This window comes from Diospyros lotus, chromosome 8, assembly GCF_014633365.1.
Source record: "Diospyros lotus cultivar Yz01 chromosome 8, ASM1463336v1, whole genome shotgun sequence".
Lineage (NCBI taxonomy): Eukaryota > Viridiplantae > Streptophyta > Magnoliopsida > Ericales > Ebenaceae > Diospyros > Diospyros lotus.
This window is the reverse complement of record NC_068345.1, coordinates 37761407-37783078: the sequence shown is the minus strand read 5'-3', so window position 1 is coordinate 37783078 and position 21672 is coordinate 37761407. Positions and strand designations below refer to the sequence as shown.

Genomic DNA, 21672 nt, shown 5'->3' with positions numbered 1-21672 from the left:
GCACAGAGTGAATACTCTTTCGACCAAAGACAAACGATTAGGCTACAATGGCACCATGTCAATCCATATGTTGAATTTGCCTCCAGTTGCAAAATAAGGTCTAAGTAACTATACAATCACCCAATTGGTAACCATCTTTGTCCACAAGTGCATCTCATTTTTCCAGCCCTGGACATGATGTGTCCTTTGTCAGGAATATCAGAAGGATGGGATGAACAAATGAAATAATACCATACAGCTAAGTCGATTTCCTTCCACTGATAAGGCCTCAGGTTGATCAATCTGTGTCTATAATAGTCACTGCAAGCCCAAGCAATGGTACAGAATCTTGTAGCAAGCACCATTCAGAGCAAGATACTAACATTGGATAGCATGAATGAAACTCTGATTTGTTATGGTGAAAGCCCGAAAGATTTTTCACCCCATGGATCTCTTTTCACCCTAACCCGTTCACCCTGGTAATGGATGTATTTCCATTTACTCTGGTACTTTTTCAGTACCAGCTTCTGATTGTCTTCTTGACCAAGGTTTTGGAAGGCACGTGCAACTTTCCTCGCACTATCTTCATCTGGCTTTACACCTAACTCCTCCATGTCTGCAAACACCTGAAGTTATACAAGAAAATTTGTAAGTTGAGCATGAGGGATATATTTTTTATCGTTACATGCCTCAGCTTCCTAGAATGCAGAATTCCCAATAAACTGAAGGTTAATCTATCCTGGGAGGCCTCTGTCACTGGCTTGCAGTCAGATTTCAGAAACCCAAGGAAAAATTCAGCGTTTAACTCCAAAATAAACAAACTTAAATTCAGCTCCAAATTTTCTCATAAAGTGAGGGGGAAAGTGAGAACAATCTCTGTGATACCTCTATTATCTTGTCTGGCATATTATGATGATCATACAAGGAGATCATCCTAGAAAACAATTGCTTTGATATTGAACGTGTATGTGTATGCAAAATCATATTCCATAATGATTCAGCTTCGTCAACCCTTCCATCCATATCAAATGCAAGTAAAAGGATGTCATATGTTCCCATAGTGGCTCCTTGACCTTTGCTCAGCATCCACTTGGAAACCTGAGTAGCATTAGGGGAATAGGTAAATGACCTTGAATAGAGTCAACATTTAAACTTTAGCAGAACCCACTAATCTTAAGTGTTAATCGGAGTTCACCATTTTATTATTGTAGATACATTAGACCCCATCATTGAAACTGATTTACATACGATAACATACATAGATAATAGCATCATCGCTCAACCATGCCATACCGCTGACGCTTAGGGAATTTGCAATATGCAGGGCCAGTTCATTGGCATTATTTGTCACTAAGATTATATCAAATGTCAATTCAACAAGGCATATATGTTGCACCAACCATTGCAAATATGGCACTTCACAGGCTCAAAAAATATTAAAAAATATTTGCTAAGTGTCATACTTGGATCACTCGAATCCACTGATTCCTCCTCCTCAAGATTCGTAGAGCCTTAGCAGCAGCAATTAATGGAAATTCTGCTTCCCAAGCTACCCACTTGTCTAACGCACCATAAGCAGCTCCTTTCTCATTTGGAAGCCCAGAAACCTGCCAAATTTAGTTTTACAGACAAGTTGATCTACTTGAAAGCACTTTTTTATAATTCCAAATGTGAAGAACTAGCATCCGTGAGAAAACGCAGTCTCACACAAATGAAATACGAGTTGCTTAACAAGAAAACAAACAGAAGGACCAAATACAGGTTTCTGGAGAACAATAAACAACTTATTGAACATACAATTTGAACCAGATTCAATGCCTTTTGCCCAGATCCAGCTGAATCTCTTTTAGTCCATAAGTGGTGCTCTTTCTTACTAACTTTCCTCGTAATTTTCCTGCATTACATGCCAAGAAAACCTCAGTAAGGAAAAAAATTAAAAACTAGGAAAACACTTTTGCAGTGGCAAATGGGCACAGGTGCCAAATGCTTTCAATAAAGAAGGTTATACAGTTATAAGCTACACTAAAAGTCTAAAACATCAACGAACAAAAAATTGGTAACATAACAAGAAGATTGTGCAAGATCAAAAACCTACTTCTCAACAGCCTTGGAATAATTTGAAGGCCGCCCAATTTGCATACGGGAACAACAGACCAGAGATATGCCAGCTACCTACATAAAATAGCACAGAACATTTGAAGATAAAAGTCAAACCCAAATAGCTCAAAGAAACTAAAAGTGAGAAAATATATACAAAGTGCTCATATAAATTAGCCTTTCTTACCTTTTCTATAAAAGCAGTGAGCCCTGTAGCCTTCTGCGAGGAAGATAATCTACATTTTGAACCCCCAACGACTGACAAAGAATCTAATTTGCTAAACCCAATCTGAGAAGCCAAAACAGAGTTCGGAACAATAAATATGTGGCACAGAAACAACAGATTTTAGTTCAAAGATAAAATTATCAGTATATTAACCCAACACCTGTACCTGCTTTTCCCCAATTGAGGAAAATTGCAAGTAAATCGGATTTTGAGTACTGCAAACCAGCATGGTCTGTTCTGCACTTGAAGCAACTTCAACCCAGAATGATAAAAATTTTGAGACGAGTAACTGTGAGAAAAGTTCAAAATCTTGAATAATTCCCAAAACTCGCCCAGAAACTAATGGCTCCAATCAAAGAAATTGAGGAAAAGAGGAGCCAAACCCCGAAGTTTAGTCCGTTTCCAGCAAACCCAATGATGGAAAACTAGGAACTGTTCAGGAGTGAAGTAAACAGACAACAACGCTTATAGAATTAGGATAATATTGGGCTAAGATTTATGGTTGGCAGTGCCAGAAAACGACGGCCCCTGCAAATGGGGAGAGAGAGAGAGGTGAGGGGAGGGGGAGAAAGCGAGCCAGCCCCATTTTAATTGGGCTTGGGTTGTGAATTTATTGGGCCAGGGTGGGCTATTTCGAATACTTTCTGTAGAGAAGAGCCGGATATTCAGGCTAAGCTCTTAGCCCAATATTTTATAGAACAATAATGATATATCATTAGTTGAATAGGATGAAATTTCTGTTCAATTTTTGTATTTCGATTTGACTCCATTCCGATCATGATTTTTTTGTCCAATTTTAAACCAAAAATCATTATCCTATTTTATGCGATGTGAGATAAATCCGACAAGAGAGATATAAATAAGCTAAAAGAATGTATTAAGCTTTGAGATTGAGCTGAGTCCAAATAAATTTCTAAATGGGCTCACAGTCAGTCAGAGTTGACCAACAGGAACAAAATCAGTGTGAGGCACTGCCATGCTTAGTTTAGAGGTTAAAATGGAGTGACCCGCAAAAATTATTATTCTTCTTCTAGAATGCACAAAATTAGATTATAAAATAGCCAATAAGCCAAAAAAAGAAAAGAAATCAACAATCAGCACCGTCTGGATCCATTCCTCACTCGGCCATGGCACACCGCTGCAAATGCCCTGATCTGGAAACCAGGAGGCAACTCTCTCATCCGAACAAGAAACTTGCCATCGGCTTCGTTATGCTCAATAAGCCGCCGGATCTCTTTCCGAACGTTGATTAAAGCAAACATCGATGATACAGCAGCAGAGTGATCAGAGTAATTGCTCTCAGGGAACACGCATCTCAGATCAAAACGACCGTGCACAACTTCAGCTTTGTAAGACCACCAGGCGGTGCCTGGCTTCGATCCTGTGTCGACTTTCTTTATTGGGATTCATAATTATTTGAGGATCGGAACCTAGGACGGATACTCGTTCGAGTTCTTCGATGGATTTTCCTTATTCAATACGAACTGCAACGCGGAGAACAGGAATACCGACGTAATGCTGTAGAATTCCTCAAGGGACGAAACAGCCAAAATTCTCAATCGCATCCTGAGAATGGAATAGGTAACTCCAAATCAAAATCTCTAGTTCTCATCTTCGAGTAAATCGCAGCGACGCAAGCATTCACAATGACGGGGATCATCTTCGTCAACTCAGCTTCAATCTCACGAGCGCCAGTGAACTTTTCTTGTTCGTACAATTTTCTGCGTATATAGAAAGTTAACACGCCGGTTATGGCGGTACGGAAGTTTTCCAAATTGATCTGATAATAACGTTTTGTTGGAATTCTCTATGCAGCAGGGCGTTCGAAACAAAGAACTTCATTGGATTTCAAGTGAATGATGTAGTCAGGATTGATCCTCAAGGACAATCTCTGAGATGGACGAGGTTGAAGATCGACTGGGACAGACGAATCATCATCAGTTTTCTCACGCTTCAAATTCGATCCAACAGTTTCTGAAGACATACTCTCCTACGAACCGCAAGGTGGATGTATGCCATACGTTACCAAATCAAAATTTACCTGTATATGTATATATATATATATATAAGATTAATTAAACATATTTAAATTATCCACGATACTTTCACTTTTCCAGGTTGGTATATTGGAGAATGTAAAGGCAGTGTGTCTACACACTGATTGATAAAGATAACTACGGGAGCCAGCTGATCTAAAATATGTGGCCATTTATCGGTGAGAAGAACATGATATTTGATTTTCTGCTAATTGGTTTGTTATAAAATATTGATTTTGATTTTGTGTTGACTGCATATTTTGTGAAAGTATGGAACAAAAAGTGCCCAAATCCATATTTTTATCTCCTCAAATACATTTATACATTTATGTTCCGCGTAAGTAAACATTCAAATTTTTTATTATTTTAATTTTGAATTAATTTAATTTTTATACTTTAATTTTTTTATATGATAATTTAAACTTTTCTGATTATATTCATTTAATTTAAATTTTTAAATTAATTTAACTCATATACTTTCGTATATAAAAATAAGATAAAATAAGACGATAAACTACGCACCACATTCTATTTACTTTAAAGTATATAAATATTAAATTAATTCAAAAAGACAAATTTAATGGTGTATTCAAAACAATAAAAAATTTAAATTTATACAAAAAAAAATATCAAAATATAAGAAATTAAATTGAATTGAAAATACATTTGTAGATGTCTAATCAAAATAAAAAAAATTAAGTGACCACATTAAAAAAAAACATAAAAATATAAAAACAAAAATATAAATTTTATCAACAAAATTAGATATGATTGTTGAGAAGTAATGTTTATAATTTAAAATATTAGTTGGAATAGTTAAATTTTTTCTTTTTGTTTTTGCTTTTGCTTTTGGTACAGAGCAAAAGTTTTAGTTTCTTCACGTGAATCACATCCACAGACCCAGCAAAAAGAGTAAGAATCACATCCTCAGCAAGGAATATCAACAATTAATTAATTATGCACTAAATCAAAATAAAAGCCTTATTTTTTTTGTTTATGGAGGCCAAACTTGTGTTGCAGGAAAAGAATTTTCAAGTAACATATTCTTTTCTTCTACAAATTATATAAACAGTAGTTGATTGGGGGTACTTTTCTTCAAGTTAAAGATGAGCATTTATGTAACTTTCATTTCAACGTTCTTTCAAGGATTAGATACTAATTAATTGAAAATTAAATTAGCTCGCAGAGCTTTCTAGATTAAATCTTTGTTTGTGTAACTTCCGAAATTTAAGTAATTCATGGCCCACCCCCAGAAATTGTCAAAATTAAGGTTTACAGACAAAAAAAAATGATCAAAAGGTTTATATATATATATATATATATATACACGTTTCGCTTTATTGCCATTATTGAGTCCGCTCAGACAAAATGAGAGGCGGAGGGCATGGCCGTATAGGGGTGCGTGAGAGCCACACATCGCCACTGCATTTTGCGTCGCGCAATAATAGAAGACCATATATATACATATAGAAACAACGTATCTGCGTTTAATTAGAATAAATGATGACTCAACTTAGTATTGTGGCCTGTCTTCTCCTCCTCATTCCTCTTCTTCTTCTCTCAGGCTCTTGTGACGCCGAAAGCCAGGTTCACATTGTCTATTTTGGAGAGCACAGTGGAGGGAAAACGTGGAAGGAAATTGAAGATGGTCATCATTCCTACCTACTTTCCGTGAAGAAGTCGGAAGAAGAAGCCAGATCTTCTCTGGTTTACAGCTACAAGAAGATTATCAATGGCTTCTCCGCCTGGCTCACCCCCCATGAAGCTGCCAAGTTATCCGGTAAATTAATTTCTTCTTGTTCAAATGCATGTGTGTGTGCCCACAAAAAAGTTGGAGCTTAAACTTAATAGAACTAGTTTTGGTTTGTTTTTTTCTAGCAGAAATTAATGGAGTGATTTCAGTGTTCAAAAGCCAGCCCGGAAGATACCATCTTCAAACCACAAGATCCTGGGATTTTGTTAGCTTACTCGAAGGTCAAGAACTGAAACACCCAACTGATGAGGAAGAACTATCGCGTAAAGCCAACTACGGAAAAGATGTCATTGTTGGGGTCTTCGACAGTGGTAATAAATTTTATCCAAAATTTGTCTTATTTTCATTTGGAACCTGATTCACCGTCTGAAAATAGGAGCCAAAATTTTATCATTTTAATTTGTTGGGCAGTCATTTTGGCAGAAACAACCTTGAATTTTAACTGGTGACAATTAATCCAACTCCTTGAGCAGGAATATGGCCAGAGTCAGAGAGTTTTAGCGACCAAGGAATGGAACCCATCCCAAAAAGATGGAAAGGAATATGTCAGAGTGGCGCGGCTTTTGACACTTCTCATTGCAATAGGTCATGATTATTTCTCGACCTAATTCTCTTTAATTTATATAAATGAGTCCCGATCTCTTCCCTGGGATGACGTGACGCCCGGCCACAGCACTTCTGAGATAAATTCAGGTATTATCCATCAATGATTACACTGAAAAAGATTTGAATCTGAAAATCAGCTTAGCCCACCTCCCCCAACAAGTGCTGTGGCCACCCCGTGGGATGTCCCGATCTCTTACCTGCTTAGCCTGACGCAGGCTATCAGGGGGTGGGTCAAGCGTCATTCGGTCTCACCCCCCAAATCCAATCCCATGGGTTCCACGCCTCCCTTTATCTCATGTGGTTGATTTGCATTGAAATTTTTATTTAGTTTAAAAATAATTTTAAATATCTTTGTGCTTTTATTTTTTTGCACAAAAATTCCTTTTGATATTGATGTTAATAGTTTGACCTACTTATCATCTCTTTCGATACGAGTATAAAAAATATTAAAATTAGATAGATAAATCTTCAAAGCAAATTTTAATTAATCACCATAAATTTTGTTACAAATGACTCAAACATAGGTAGTATAAATTTATGCAAACTTATTTTAATAATGTTTAAGAGTCCTTCATAAAAAAATAAAATCATAAGAACTTTCAAAATTATTTCAAACCACGTAAAATATTATCATAAATGGTTTAGACCACTACTGTCTAACTATGAGTTATCCCTATAAAGTTAATCCCCTTAAAACACAAGTAAGAAATTAAGAAAATATGCCAATCTAATTAATTATAATTTTAGAATCATGGTGCAAGGCCAATAACCATGCCCTTAATCATAGCTTAATAATTGTAACCCTCAAATTTAATCTGTAATTGTGCCAAATAAATAAAATTATAGCAATATTAATACAAAGAACTCTAAAAAATAATAATACAAACCACTTAAATATATAAATAATATTAATCTATGCTAAAAAAACAACGAATCAATAAAATTATACAACAAAAATTCAATTTCTACAACAATTTAAATAATCCAAGTCCGTAATAATATTCTAAACAATAAATAAATAAAATTATAGTAAGAAAATGTGAATTCCATAAAAGATGTATATATAATGAATGGTAATTCCCTAAATAATTAATTATTAAATGATATTTTAATAACTAATATTATTTTGGTTAGAATTATTTATTAGGAATAAAAAAATTATAATAATAACTATAATCACAACCATGTCATGTTTTTTTCTAATTTTATGATGAGTCCTTATTCATTCTTCTCTGTTTTTAACCGTGTCTATATTATTGGTTTTTCTAATTTAAAATTTATATTTTTATTGAAATAGGTAAAAGAGCCCTTATTAATGACTTATAAACGACTTGATATAAAAGATGGAGAAATGGATATATATAAATTAGCTAAAGCAAGAGAAAGAAAAACAAGGGATTTAAATCAAGTGAAATGCATAAAAGATGAAAATTAAAATGTATTAGTGAATGAGAGAGCGATTAAGGAGAAATGGAATGAGTATTTCACAAAATTATTCACTGATGGTGGCGACACAAGAGTTAGGTTGGGATATCTTAGTAACTCCAAAGGAGACGTGAGATATACATTTTATCGAAGCATAAGTTCAAATGAAATAAGGTAAGCATTAAAAAATATGAAAAATCATAAGGCGGTGGGACCGGATAATATACCAATAGAAGCATGGAAATGCATGGGAAAATAGGGCATCTCCTGGCTAACGAAATTATTTAACGCGATCCTAAAATCAAAAAAGATGTCAGATTAGTGGAGGATGAGTACTTTGGTTCCTATATACAAGAACAAATGAGATGTTCAAAACTGTGAAAATTATAAAGGAATTAAATTAATGAGTCATACTATGAAACTCTGAGAGAGAGTAATAGAGTAGGGGCTCAGAAAAGAAACAGATGTAACTAGCTTCTCCCATATCTTTCATGCTAAATTGACTTGATAGCCAAATCTTTATTGATGACAACATCCCTACATCATTTCCTATGATGAGAATGTCATCAACATATAGCACCAGAAAAGACACCTTTTCACCATTTGTTTTCTTATACACGCATGGTTCATCTACGTTTGGAATAAATCCATAAGACTTTATAGACTCATCAAAACGTTTGTTCCATGCCCTTGATGCCTGCTTAAGTCCATAAATGGACTTCTTAAGCTTGCAGACCATGTGATCTTGGCCTTTCACAACATAGCCTTCTGGTTGGGACATATAGATGTCTTCACTAAGATGGCCATTAAGAAAGGCCGTCTTAACATCCATTTGCCATATCTCATAGTCATAATGACATGCTATGGCAAGGAGTATGCGAATGGACTTAAGCATGGCTACCGGTGAAAAGGTTTCCTCATAATCGATCCCTTCTTTCTGAGTAAATCCTTTTGCAACCAACCTTGCTTTAAAGGTTTGCACCTTTCCATCCGCTCCCCTTTTCCTCTTGTATACCCACTTACACCCTATGGGTTTTACCCCTTCAGGTGTAGCTACAAGATCCCAAACCTGATTGAGATGCATAGACTCAATCTCGGCATCCATTGCAAGGCGCCACTTGTCTACATCGACATCAAGGACAGCCTCCTCGTATCTAGTAGGATCTTGTTCCTGATTGTCAGAGACTAGCTCGAAAGCTTCTCTTGTCCATCTATCAGGAACTTTAGTTTCCCTCCCACTACGACGAGGCTCCGTGCGTATAGAAACACTCGGTTGTGTCTCTTTTGGTTCCTCAATTGGGACACTAGATGTACCTGAAGTTTGTTCAAAAGATAACTTCTCATCTAGTTCTACTCTGCTTGAACCCTTAGTGGACATACTCTGATCATCCTCCAAGTATCTAGCATGAGTACTAATTAGTACTTTCTGCTCCTTAGGATAATAGAAATATCCACCACGAGTGCCTTTTGGATATCCTATGAAGTAGCATAATTCTGACCTTGGTTCCAACTTACTCCCCTTAGTCAATACATAAGCTGGACAACCCCATATCTTGAGATGGTTTAGACTGGGCTTTCGTCCCGTCCACATCTCATAGGGCGTCTTAGGTACAGACTTGGAAGGTACCAAGTTCAGAATGTATGCCGCCGTTTCTAAGGCATATCCCCAAAAGGAAATAGGAAGAGATGCATGGCTCATCATGCTTCTGACCATCTCCATTAGAGTCCTGTTCCTTCTCTCACTGACTCCGTTCTGCTGGGGGGTCCCAGGCGCAGTCAATTGAGAAACTATACCGTGATGTACTAAGTAGTCCTTAAACTCTCCAAGAAGGTACTCTCCACCACGGTCTGACCTCAAAATTTTGATCAATTTACCTGTTTGACGCTCCACTTCAGCCTTAAACTCTTTGAATTTATCAAAAGAATCAGACTTGCGCCTCATCAGATAAATATAACCAAAACGAGTGTGGTCATCCGTAAATGTGATGAAGTACTCGTAACCTCCTCTAGCAGGTGTAGTCATTGGACCACAAACATCACTATGAACTAACTCTAATATGTCTTTGGCTCTACCTGCCTTTTGAGTAAATGGCCTTTTGGTCATTTTGCCCATTAGGCATGATTCACACTGAGGCCATTCTTCCAATCTCAATGAGCCCAAGGGCCCATCATGGATTAGCCTCTGAATCCGATTAGAATTGATGTGCCCTAATCTTAAGTGCCATAGATAAGAGTCATTAGATGATAATGTTCTCTTCTTATTAACTGGTTCAGTCTCAGAGTTGTTTATTTGACTTTTAATAGGATTAATATAATAAAGATTCCCAAATACGTTGCCTGAACAAATAACCTGTCCATTTCTACTGATAGTGACACCAGAATGGAACGAAACAGAATAACCATAAGAAATCAATTTAGAAACTGAAATTAAATTCTGTCTCAAGGCAGGAACGTATAAAACATCTTTCAAAATTAAAATCCTATTAGAATCAAAAAACAAATGTAAAACTCCCACTGCTTCAGCCCATACTCGAGCTCCACTAGCTACCAGCATTCCATGCTCTCCTTCAAGTAGAGTCCTTGTCTTTTTGAACCCCTGCAAAGAGTTACAGACATGATCAGTGGATCCTGAATCAACTATCCAAGAGGATGAAGATCCTACCAAACTGATGGATTCTAAGTAAAGAGCAATACCTGGTGCTTTCACCTTGAGGGCAGGACAATCCTTTTTCCAGTGTCCTTTCTGCCCACATTTGAAGCACTTGCCTTTGGGCTTGGCATCGGCCTGACTAGCTCCGGGCGGTTTGGGCTTGCCCCCTGCTTTGTTCTGACCCTTCTTCTTCTTGAAGTTCTTGGCTTTAGGGCCAACTCTAGGAGAAGATGCAGAATGAATAGCTAGAGCCTTTGAGGTAGGCTTCATGATCTTCTCTGCCGCCTGGAGCTCTTTCATAAGCTCCACTAGATTCATCTCTAATTTATTCATGTTATAGTTCAATTTGAACTGCGAGTATGAATCTGGCAAAGTCTCCAAGACCATGTCTACCTGACTCTCAGCATCTATCGTCGCTCCCAAGACCTCAGCTTCCTCGAAGTAAGCAATCATCTTGAGCATGTGCTCTCGAACTGATGCCCCCTCAGCCATTCTGGTAGTCATGATCGCCTTAAGAGCTTCCTGCCTTGCGGGCCGGCTCTTATCAGCGAACATGGTGCGCAATGACAGATCAATATCATAAGCAGTGGGCGTATGCTCATGCTTCGATTGAAGCACATCGGACATGGAAGCCAACATGTAGCATCGTGCCATCTCGTCGGCATTCTTCCATTCCGCCTCTGCCTGGCGCTCCTCGTCAGTGGAGTTTCTCCCAATTACAGGACAGGGGTCAGTCAGAACATACTTGTACCCCTCAGCTGTGAGTACTATGTTCAACTTCCTCTTCCAGTCAACATAATTACCCCCATCCAGCTTAGAATCCTTGAGGATCATAGCAAGGGGACTGAAAGAACCTCCACCAGACATTCCTGTACAATTTATGGAAAAATAAGACGTTTAGACAAGGCACATATAAAACAAATATTTTTGCACATAAGCTCATATTATGTCTTGAAAATAGATTTCCCTTAAACTATTATCAATAATATGTCATTTGGCTCTTAGAAGAACTAACAGAGCTCCGATAGGGAGGTTGATAATTCTCTAAGTTAAGTGTATAACCACCACAAACTAAACTTCCTGAATAGGAGATGATCTAGAGAATAGTTCCGTCGATAGGGCGGCCACTATCTCACATTCCCTACGGATAATCTTGCATTATTACCTCCAACGATAGGCCGGCCGATAACAACACATATCCTAGGTTTTAGTTATACCTTTACCATTAGATCTAGATCCTTATGGAATACCCATCCTATAGGGGGTCATGCTCAGAATGACACAAGGGCATCCACGATCTCTAATTAAAGGTGTGGAGGAAGCCATGGGGTTGTTGGAACCCCTCTCCCACTTAATCTTTTAAAATAAGGGTTTTGATTAAAAACGTTTTTCCTTTTGGATTCCATTAATACTTAGAAAAATATCTAAACTTGAAAACACTCTCTAATCCAAGGATAAAAAACTTTGAGAGAGTAAACCATAAGTTAATTTTTCTCTTGATTAATTAACCCAAATTTAAACCTTATTATGAAATATCTAAGTCTACATTTACTTTCTATACCAAGGGATGAATCCTTTGAAAAAGTAAACTTGTAAACTAATTTCATCATTTGGTTTAATAAAACGTTTTCATGAATTAACTCCACATATGATCACAATTGAAAAAGCACAATAAACAAGTTACATGCTTTTCTATTCATTATTCCTAAGTGACCATATAATTGATTAAACATCACATGAAATAAACATTAAATGTGGTCTTGTTTAATCCTAAGGTGGTTCCATCCTTTTACTAATTATTTTCATGCAACATATCACAAAGATAATCTAATTGCAAATAATTTAACCTCCAAGAATGGTTTTCAAATAAAACACCTAGATGCTAACTTTGAGGTTGGGGCGGGCGAAGCCGCCGCCTGCTCCATGGAACATCCAAAAACTGATCTCTCGTGATGATCGATTCAAGCCCTTAGCCGAAGCCAGACCTGGCCGATTCTTTCATCACGTTCAGCCTGTCCAACCGATGACTGAATGCTGGCTTTTGAAACTGCAATCTGTTCCAAAACAGCGCTTCCAAATCCGGCCGAAACTGCATCCTGTTTTGCATCATGAACAGCACTGATCGAATAGGGAAAACAGGCTTCTTTCCGTCTGCATCTTGTTCTTTTTGAATGAACAGCATTACAGAAACATAGAACTGATGAAATCAACCATCAAAACTGGTTGTACATCCGCCTATACCCCAACCGTGAGGTTTACGTCGAATCTATTTGAATAAACACAAAACAGATTACAACATCCTATACCTCCACTCATGAGGTTTACAAGGCATCTAAAACCATTCTTGGAGGGATCCATAAACGCAGAAAAACAACATTTAAACAGTAAAAGGAACCACCCTTTTTCCGATTTTAATCCTAGGCATGCTCCTAGATTCAAACCAACAAAACCGTGGCTCTGATACCACTTGAAGGATCATGAACGAGGAAACAAAGCATGCAGCGGAAGTGGTTTAAAATCAAAACCGTTCCTCGTACTGATAAGAATCTAGGAGACTTACTTTTGCGGCGGATTACCTGACGGAATGGAGCGATGGGAGCTTCTTCGCATTGTGGAGACGACGGCTGTCCTGCTAGCCTTCGACTTCGTCGCATCAGAACTCAAACGCACCCTTTCGATCTTCCGGAGTATGACTCGAACTCGTGGCCTTTCTTCGGTGAAGAAGAATGAAAAACAACTTAGACGAAAAAACAACTAAAGAGAGATATATATAGGGAGAACCCTAGGGTTAAAACCCTAGTGGGCCAAACCCTAATGGGCCAAGATCTTTTAATTAATTTTCTAATTGGGTTAGCCCAATTAATTAATTAAAACCCTAATGAACTATTATTTTATTCTAGCCCAATGGACCATTCTGAATAAAATAATTCTCTCTCAATGTAATTCATCCAACAAGCCAAATGTATTAAAAAAAAAATACATGAGTTACATCGAGCTACCCCGGGGACCAAAAGACAAATTATTCACGGCTACTAAAATGACCAAAATATCCCTGCTACCTAATAGCTATATTTTGTCATTCTAAGTGTTCCAAGTATCACCATATGGTAACACTGACCCCACGAATAATTTTGCATATGCCATGTCTTTGACCTACTAGTGTAATGACGAAAATACCCCTCTGCGTAACACCCATCATTTAGAAAGGAATAATGTACTAACACCTTTCTAAATGACTTCTACCATCCTTAGATCACTAGTCCAATAATCCGTGACTACTCGAATGTACTTGCTTATCACTGGGAGCTACCCAGAAGCACACACTCTTAAGTCACGTTCCCAGGGCCCTGGATTATTCGATTATTCTTGGACAATCACAAGGGGGTGAATCACATAAACTATCTTGTATTAGTCTGTCTTAGCTAATTAGAAACCATACTCCCAACTCAAAAGGATATTGATCTTTGACAGACCTCACCTACAATGAATCTAAGAATATAGCTCTAGGTTCACTAGACCACCAACTAATACTCAAGTATTAGAGTACTCGTCCACGTAGTAGCAGTGATAGACTAGCTCCATGATAATTAGAACTTTGTCATTAGCTTCTATCACAGGTCCACTCTACGCATTCCAAATGCGCTTGTACAATTAGAGTAAACGGACTGTTTACTGGCTAAGGCAAGCCATCCTCCATTAGTATCTATTGCACAATGATCTTATCATGATAGAATGCCCAGTTCTATCAAAAGATCAAGAGTTATATTTTCTTGCTTATTAAGTACCCATGATTCATGCCTAACTGTGAAGAACGACCCATCACATGAATCACTTACTTAATAGCATAGACACCTTTCCAACAATTAAATGCAAATAATATATGTGCCATAAACTGAATAAAAGAAACATCATTACCATAAATTAAACAAAACGTGTCTTTAGGGCATACATTTCCAACAATATCACGGTGCAAAGACAAGGGTTAGAATATGCGGAGGGGACACTGAACCGTTTAAAATTACAATATGACTGCATCAAGGTTCTACACTAAGTCCATACTTATTTGCCCTAGTAATGGATAAACTCACTAAAGATATTCAGACAGAGGTGCCATGGTGTATGTTATTTGCAGACGACGTAGTATTGGTAGATGAAACAAAAGAAGGAGTGAACACTAAGCTTGAGTTATGGAGAAATAATTTAGAATCTAAGGGATTTAAATTAAGTAGAAAGAAAACAGAATATATGGAATGTAAATTTAGTAAGAATGCAAAAGTGGAGGATATTATAATAAAATTGGAAGACCAAATCTTATAAAGAAAAAACCATTTTTGATATTTGGATTCAGTGATTCAAAAAAATAGAGAAATTCACGAGGATGTCGCACATAAAATTAAGTTAAGTTGGCTAAAATGGAGAAATGCATCGGGGGTGTTATGTGATGGTAAAATCTCATTAAAACTAAAAGGAAAATTCTATAGGACAGCTATAAGACCAGTTTTGTTATATGACTCAGAATGTTGGGCAATCAAATATCAGCATGAGCAAAAGACGAGCGTAGTGGAGATGAGGATGTTAAGATGGATGTGCGGCCATACAAGAAAAGATAAAATTAGAAATGAAGTTATTCGTAATAAGGTAGGAGTAGTGCCAATTGAGTAGAAGATGAGAGAGACTAGACTAAGATGGTTTGGTCATGTGAGAAGGAGACCAAGAGACGCTCCTGTGAGGAGAGCTGATGAAATGAAACAGTTAGTCAAAAAAAGAGATAGAGGCAGATCCAATAAGACTTTGGGAGAGACATTAAAGTTTGATATGAAGTGTATGGATCTAAATGAAGATATGACAAAAGACAAAAATACATGGAAGTCTAGAATTTATGTAGCCGACCCTATATAGTGGAATAAAGACTGGATATATTGTTGTTGTTTAGGTAAAAGAGCACCTATTCTTTAGAAATAAAATCTAGTTTCCGTAAGTGGGTATTATAACAACTTGTATTCCTATTTTTTATTTTCTTCAGATTGGGAAAAAAAACTTTAAATATGAAAACTTTTCTTTTCAAAAAACTACTACTAATTACTTTTATTCTTCTCTATTTCTCTACAGAAATTTCTTTCTATTCAAAATCATTATTATCTAATTTTTGACAATGAACATATTTGGGAGATCATCTGATTTGGGCATTTTCTTAGCTGCACAATAAGAGGTCTAATGAATTGTCATATCTTAGGGAAGATTATGAATTAATATTCTTGGTGCAGTAGGAGCATTTCTTCTCTAAGGATAACGATTCAGCGCACTTTCAATCCACATGCTATTCTGAACCTTTTTCCCTTTATTGAATTATTGTCTTTTGTTGATTTCTTGTTGCCTAGTGCAGGGTTGAATTCTTTGTTTTTGTCCTTATTATTTTTTCCTATGAGTGTAATCTACTTTAAAACATTCAAAGCACTCAAGATTCTACCATGGCATTCAATATTTTATCGCTAGAATCAAATGCAGAAGGGACATTAGCATTAGAAACAACAACTGTTTTGTTAGAACTAGTTTCAAACTCTTTCTTTTTAGAACCATTTAATATTACAGAAAATAAACCTAGTTTAGTAAGTCAAAATTTCATTTGTTACTAACAAAGGAAATTTTTTCTAGTAAACTTCTTAGGTTTGCTAGACAAAGAATTAATAAGATCCATTCTAAGTTACCAAAATAGAAATTTCTTCTCTAAGAATATTGAAAAGTAGATTATACTTATAGAAAAAAATAATAATGACAAAAATAAAGAATTCAACACTGCAGTAGACAATAACAAAACAACAAAGGCAATAATTCAATAAAGGAAAAAAGGTTTAGAATAGCATGTGGATTGAAGCACGTTAAATCGATCTTTAGAGAAAAAATGCCCCTCTTGCACTAGGAATATTGGTTCACATTCTTCTCCCAAGATACGACTATTTGTTGGCGCTATTGTTGTGCAACTAAGAGAACCCCCCAAATGATCTCCCAAGAATGTTCAAAGTCAAAAATTAGATAAGAATGATTTTGAATAGAAAGAAATTTTTTGTAAAGAATAGAGAAGAATAAAACTGATAGCTAGTTGTTTTTTTCAAAAGAAAAGCTTTCATACTTAAAATCTTTTTCCCAAACGTCAAGGAGCTAAAAAGTAAGAATAGAAATTATTGTAATACAGAAACTAATGAGATTTTAATTATTCCTAAAGAATAGCTCCTCTTTTACCTATTTCAATAAAAATATAAATTTTAAATCATAAAAACCAACATATATGACATGATTACTAATATTTTGTCTCAATTCAACCCAACAGCACACCCATCCATAATCATGTGTTAATTAGACCGTGGACAAGTTCACTCTCATGGAAAGTACTAAAAAACCTCACGAACTTTTGATTTAGTGATCAATTCGTTGGCCGGAAGAAAACATATTAATTATATATAATACCAATTGAAAGAGATTCGATAGTAATATATAGCCAATTAATTAAGCAATCGAGAACTTTCTTGAGTCCTTGACAACACACCATAATCATGGCAAAACTTGTTTTTGCAGGAAACTAATTGGAGCTCGGTATTACCTAAATGGATATGAAGCCTATCATGGCCCTCTCAACAACATAGATGATTATCGATCACCTAGAGACAAAAATGGCCATGGAACTCACGCAGCCTCAATTGTTGGAGGTCGCAGAGTCGCCAACATCTCAGCCCTCGGTGGTCTTGCCAATGGCACAGCCTCTGGTGGCGCTCCGCTAGTGCGCCTCGCCATTTACAAAGTTTGTTGGCCAATCCCAGGCTTGTCTAGGGCAGAAGACAACATATGTTTTGATGAAGATATGCTTGCAGCCTTCGACGATGCCATCGCTGATGGGGTTGATGTGCTCAGCATCTCCGTCGGGGCAAACAATCTTGATCCCTACAAAATAGAAGTAATTTCTATTGGGTCGTTTTATGCTATGAAGCGAAACATCGTGGTGGCCTGCAGCGCTGGCAATGAGGGACCTTTCCCATCAACTGTGAAGAATGTAGCGCCTTGGATCATCACTGTAGGTGCAAGCAGCATAGATAGAGTCTTCTCTTCACCGGCTGTGCTAGGAAACAACATGAAAATTGAGGTACGTTGGTTCTATTTGGAATCACCTAGAAGTTGTTTAGTTTGTGCAAAATTGCCCTACTTTTTAGAAAATTACTCTATAGTAAACGGAAAAATAGAAAACTTGTTTAAATGCATAGTTTTTTAATTATAAAATAGAGATTTGGAAAACAATTTTTTTTTTTCAAAATTGAATTGAACTGAGAAACTCTTAAAATGAGTTTTCTAATTTTTTTTCTTACTAATTTGGTGATTTAGAAAGCGCATTTCTCTACATTTTTTTCAAAATCATCTCCATCTCCTTATGTGAATGTGTTCCAATTATATTCTATATTTCTAAAGTTTAAACATGTTGTCTAGATTTTCTACAAAACATGATAACTATAGAGATTTATATAGAATATTAGAGATAGAAACTAGAAATCATTTTTCCATATACTTAAAGAACCCTAACACTTCCTAAGCAAAACCTTAATACAAAAATTGATCAATATTTATATTTTTCCTCTCTTGTTCCATAATGTAGGGACAAACAGTAACTCCATATGCATTGAAAACCATGTACCCACTAGTTTATGCTGGAGACGTAGAAATACCAGGCACAACAACGGAGGACTTCAGCGGGTCATTCTTCATCCTTATTCCTTTTCATCAAAAGTTTATAAAGAAAAATTTGGAATTTCTCAACTTAGTCTTGGTCTTGTTTTCACCTTGATTTTTCTAGGCAATGCCTTCCTGGGACTCTCTCACCCGAATCGGTGAAAGGAAAAATCGTGTTATGCCAAGGTGGGTATTCATATGATGTTCAGACAGCTTTAGAGGTCAAAAGAGCTGGGGGAGCTGGCTTCATCCTACAGAACCCTTTGGATGGTATTGGAATATCAGTTGTTGCTCATGTTCTTCCAGGAACAACAGTGTTTTCTAATGAGCCTGCCACGATTCTTGATTACCTAAGAAATACTAGCAATCCCATGGCCACAATAATCCCACCTACAACTGTCATGAACAGTAAACCATCACCTTTCATGGCAGGCTTCTCCTCAAGGGGTCCAAATGGCCTTGAACCTAATATTTTGAAGGTAATTGTCATTAATACTCTTCACTAATGATCAGTTTATAGTTACAAATCTATAAATGTCCTATCATATATATAAGATATTCTTTTTTTTGGGGGGGAGCTCTCTCTTGGTTGCAGCCTGACATTACAGCCCCAGGTCTAAATATATTAGCAGCATGGAGTGAGGGATCTTCTCCAACTAGATTGGAGGAAGACAAACGAGTGGTTAAGTACAACATATTTAGTGGCACTTCCATGTCTTGCCCACATGTGGCCGCCGCAGCCGCACTAATCAAGGCCATTCATCCTAATTGGAGCAGTGCAGCCATAAGATCAGCCCTCATGACTACTGGTACACACATTTTAGCCAATTTTTGTCACATCCTAATTACGAATTAGTAGTTTATGGAGAACTTTAGTATATTACTTGTTTTATGAAATTTATAAGTCATTTTCAACTAACACTTTTGGATGAAGACTCATTGACATTAGAAATGATATAGGGTCAACTTAGAACTGTTACCGAGTGGATGTAGGCTAAAAAACTATTTTCTCACTAACTTGAGTCGAACTGATATAAGAAATTTTTAGTTTATTAAAGACTTTAGAAAAAAGGGAGTTTGTCATGACTCAATTCCACATTGGTAGTTACTAGGGAGGTCTTGAATATATAATACTTGATCCCATAAATTTATAAGCCACTTTTATCTAACACTTTTAAATACACATCCGAATCCTCTTAATATATTACCAATGAAAATTGGATCGTAACAATTTTGTTTCTTTCCCCCTCTCTCTTTTTCTAACACTACCTTGTGTTTTTGCAGCAACAACAGATGACAACAGGGGCATGCCAATGAGTGATGCATCTGGAAAGCCAGCAACCCCATTCCATTTTGGAGCTGGCCACTTCCAACCAGCAAAGGCAGCACAGCCTGGCCTCATCTATGATGCCAATTACCATGACTATCTCCTTTCCCTCTGCGGCAATGGTGCCAATAATTCACTAGATCCAACGTTCAATTGCCCAGAGAATTTCCCATCAGCAAGCAACCTTAACTACCCATCACTTTCCATTTCAAGTTTGATAGGCACCATTACAGTGAAGAGGACTGTAACTAATGTTGGCAGTAGCAATCCAACCACTTATAACTCCACGATCCAATCTCCAAAAGGATACATTGTTGAGATCTCTCCAACAACACTAAGCTTCAGTCACTTGAACGAAAAGAATAACTTTACCATCACAATCAAAGCAAACGATAGTGTCATTCAAAGCGGCGTGTATTCGTTTGGGTGGTATATATGGAGCGATGGGATTCATACGGTTAGGAGTCCTATTGCAGTGTCTTCATCTTTGGGACACCCACCGCGACAATCACGCAGCTCTTCTATGAAACGCAGTAAGGGGAAACCCTTGCTCATATTATTAGGCATAATAATATTTCAAATTTTCATAATATTTTTTACCTAACACTTTATATGAAAGTGTTTAGAATTTTCAAGTAATCGAACTATCCCTTTGTAAACCTAATTTTAGGGGTTTATGCATAATTATTTTTGTCACAATTTGACTCTCCCTATTGTAAGAGGCAATTATACATTGGAAGTGAATTTTTTAATATATATCAATTGTAGACGTAAGTATGTATTGTTATCAGGATACTTTTTTGTAATAATTATTATTTATTTTTTAAGGTTGGTTCCACCCCCTCAACCTTCAGGGAGCGGGGCGCCACATAAATGCAGACTGCCAGATGCGTGACATTTTGTTCGAAATTTTATTATAAATGGATCCATAATTTTAAACTCAAAACCCACTTAATCTAAACACAAAACTAAACTAACCACATACAATAATTAGCTTTTAAATAATTTTACAAATCAATAAAATATGCATACAACAAAATTATGCAACTATTAATTAAGAACCCAAATGCGTAAACCAAATTTCAATTCATTTGCAAATGATTTACAAATCGTCATCTAAGGGATACTTGTATTAGTGGACGGTTGGATAAAAAAATAGAACTTTTTAACTGAAAAATATTAAAAATTGTTGGTATAAAATTATCAATTTATATCAAAATAAATAAAACCGTTAATTTAGACCCGAACCTAAAACGGTACTAATTCAATCCATATCTTTTAAGTTGACCTTCAAGTGAATAATAAAAAATTAAATAAAATAACCAAATCACATTAATTTTAAATAAAAATTAAAAATCCACCAAAGTCATGTCACCCTAATTTCCAATATGAAAATTTTCCTTATAATTGCAAATAATTTATTATATTTTATTTGTTTAGCCTATCCCGCTGCTGGGCTTGGGCTCTGCACTTAGCCAGCCCCGGAAGCAACGGCGTGGGGCGAGGCCAAGGCCACCTGTAGCGCTTGACGAAACCTCTCGACACGTGTCATCATCTCGGTGGCCTTGTCGTCGTATCTGTTATTCCGATCAAATAGAGGGGGACCTCGGGGAAAGCAACCATTGACGCGTTTCAGGAGCCGTCTAATGCGCTGACGGCGTGATTGCTTTGATCCCACGGCAAGAATCCAATCATCATCAAGATCAGGAAGCCCTCTTCTGCCTTAATCTGTGGCCTTTCCTACTCAAATCTTTATTACGATGATGTATAAGTGGCAGACAATTAATTTAAAAATAATATTTCTAAGTAATTAATCACAAATCCTGATTTCCTTCAGAACTTGCTTCCCAAGAAATGAAACAA

At 36.6% G+C, this 21672-nt stretch overlaps 2 protein-coding genes across 5 annotated transcripts; one reads left to right on the top strand and one right to left on the bottom strand.

Moving 5' to 3' along the window:
* Positions 1-24: 24 nt before the first annotated feature.
* On the bottom strand, positions 25-2780 carry LOC127807785 (pentatricopeptide repeat-containing protein At4g18975, chloroplastic). Its single transcript, XM_052345887.1, has 7 exons — positions 2469-2780; positions 2264-2365; positions 2075-2151; positions 1777-1873; positions 1443-1586; positions 865-1077; positions 25-605 (listed from the first exon to the last, which is right to left on the bottom strand). Exons 1-7 carry the CDS (start codon positions 2529-2531, stop codon positions 393-395), a joined length of 909 nt encoding a protein of 302 aa, XP_052201847.1. The 5' UTR covers positions 2532-2780; the 3' UTR covers positions 25-392.
* A 1639-nt stretch (positions 2781-4419) lies between these two features.
* Positions 4420-20508, top strand: LOC127808499 (subtilisin-like protease SBT5.6). Of its 4 annotated transcripts, XM_052347073.1 has the most exons (9): positions 4420-4517; positions 5903-6118; positions 6217-6402; positions 6565-6676; positions 17343-17904; positions 18409-18506; positions 18607-18961; positions 19078-19291; positions 19767-20508. In XM_052347073.1, exons 1-9 carry the CDS (start codon positions 4502-4504, stop codon positions 20411-20413), a joined length of 2406 nt encoding a protein of 801 aa, XP_052203033.1. In that variant the 5' UTR covers positions 4420-4501; the 3' UTR covers positions 20414-20508. The 4 variants fall into 4 exon arrangements, with proteins under 4 accessions (XP_052203033.1, XP_052203032.1, XP_052203031.1 ...); XM_052347072.1 differs by lacking the exon at positions 4420-4517 and having other exon boundaries at positions 5820-6118; positions 6241-6402; XM_052347071.1 differs by lacking the exon at positions 4420-4517 and having other exon boundaries at positions 5820-6118; positions 6220-6402.
* Positions 20509-21672: the final 1164 nt, after the last annotated feature.

Coding starts and splice junctions, on each gene's coding strand:
- LOC127807785 (XM_052345887.1), bottom strand. CDS start 2,531: ATGCTGGTTTGCAGTACTCAAAATCCGATTTACTTGCAATTTTCCTCA. Junction 2,152..2,263: donor TCACTGCTTTTATAGAAAAG/GTAAGAAAGGCT, acceptor TATTTTATGTAG/GTAGCTGGCATATCTCTGGT. Junction 1,587..1,776: donor CATTGAATCTGGTTCAAATT/GTATGTTCAATA, acceptor TAAATTTGGCAG/GTTTCTGGGCTTCCAAATGA.
- LOC127808499 (XM_052347070.1), top strand. CDS start 5,839: ATGATGACTCAACTTAGTATTGTGGCCTGTCTTCTCCTCCTCATTCCT. Junction 17,905..18,408: donor GAAACAACATGAAAATTGAG/GTACGTTGGTTC, acceptor TCCATAATGTAG/GGACAAACAGTAACTCCATA. Junction 18,507..18,606: donor ACAACGGAGGACTTCAGCGG/GTCATTCTTCAT, acceptor TGATTTTTCTAG/GCAATGCCTTCCTGGGACTC.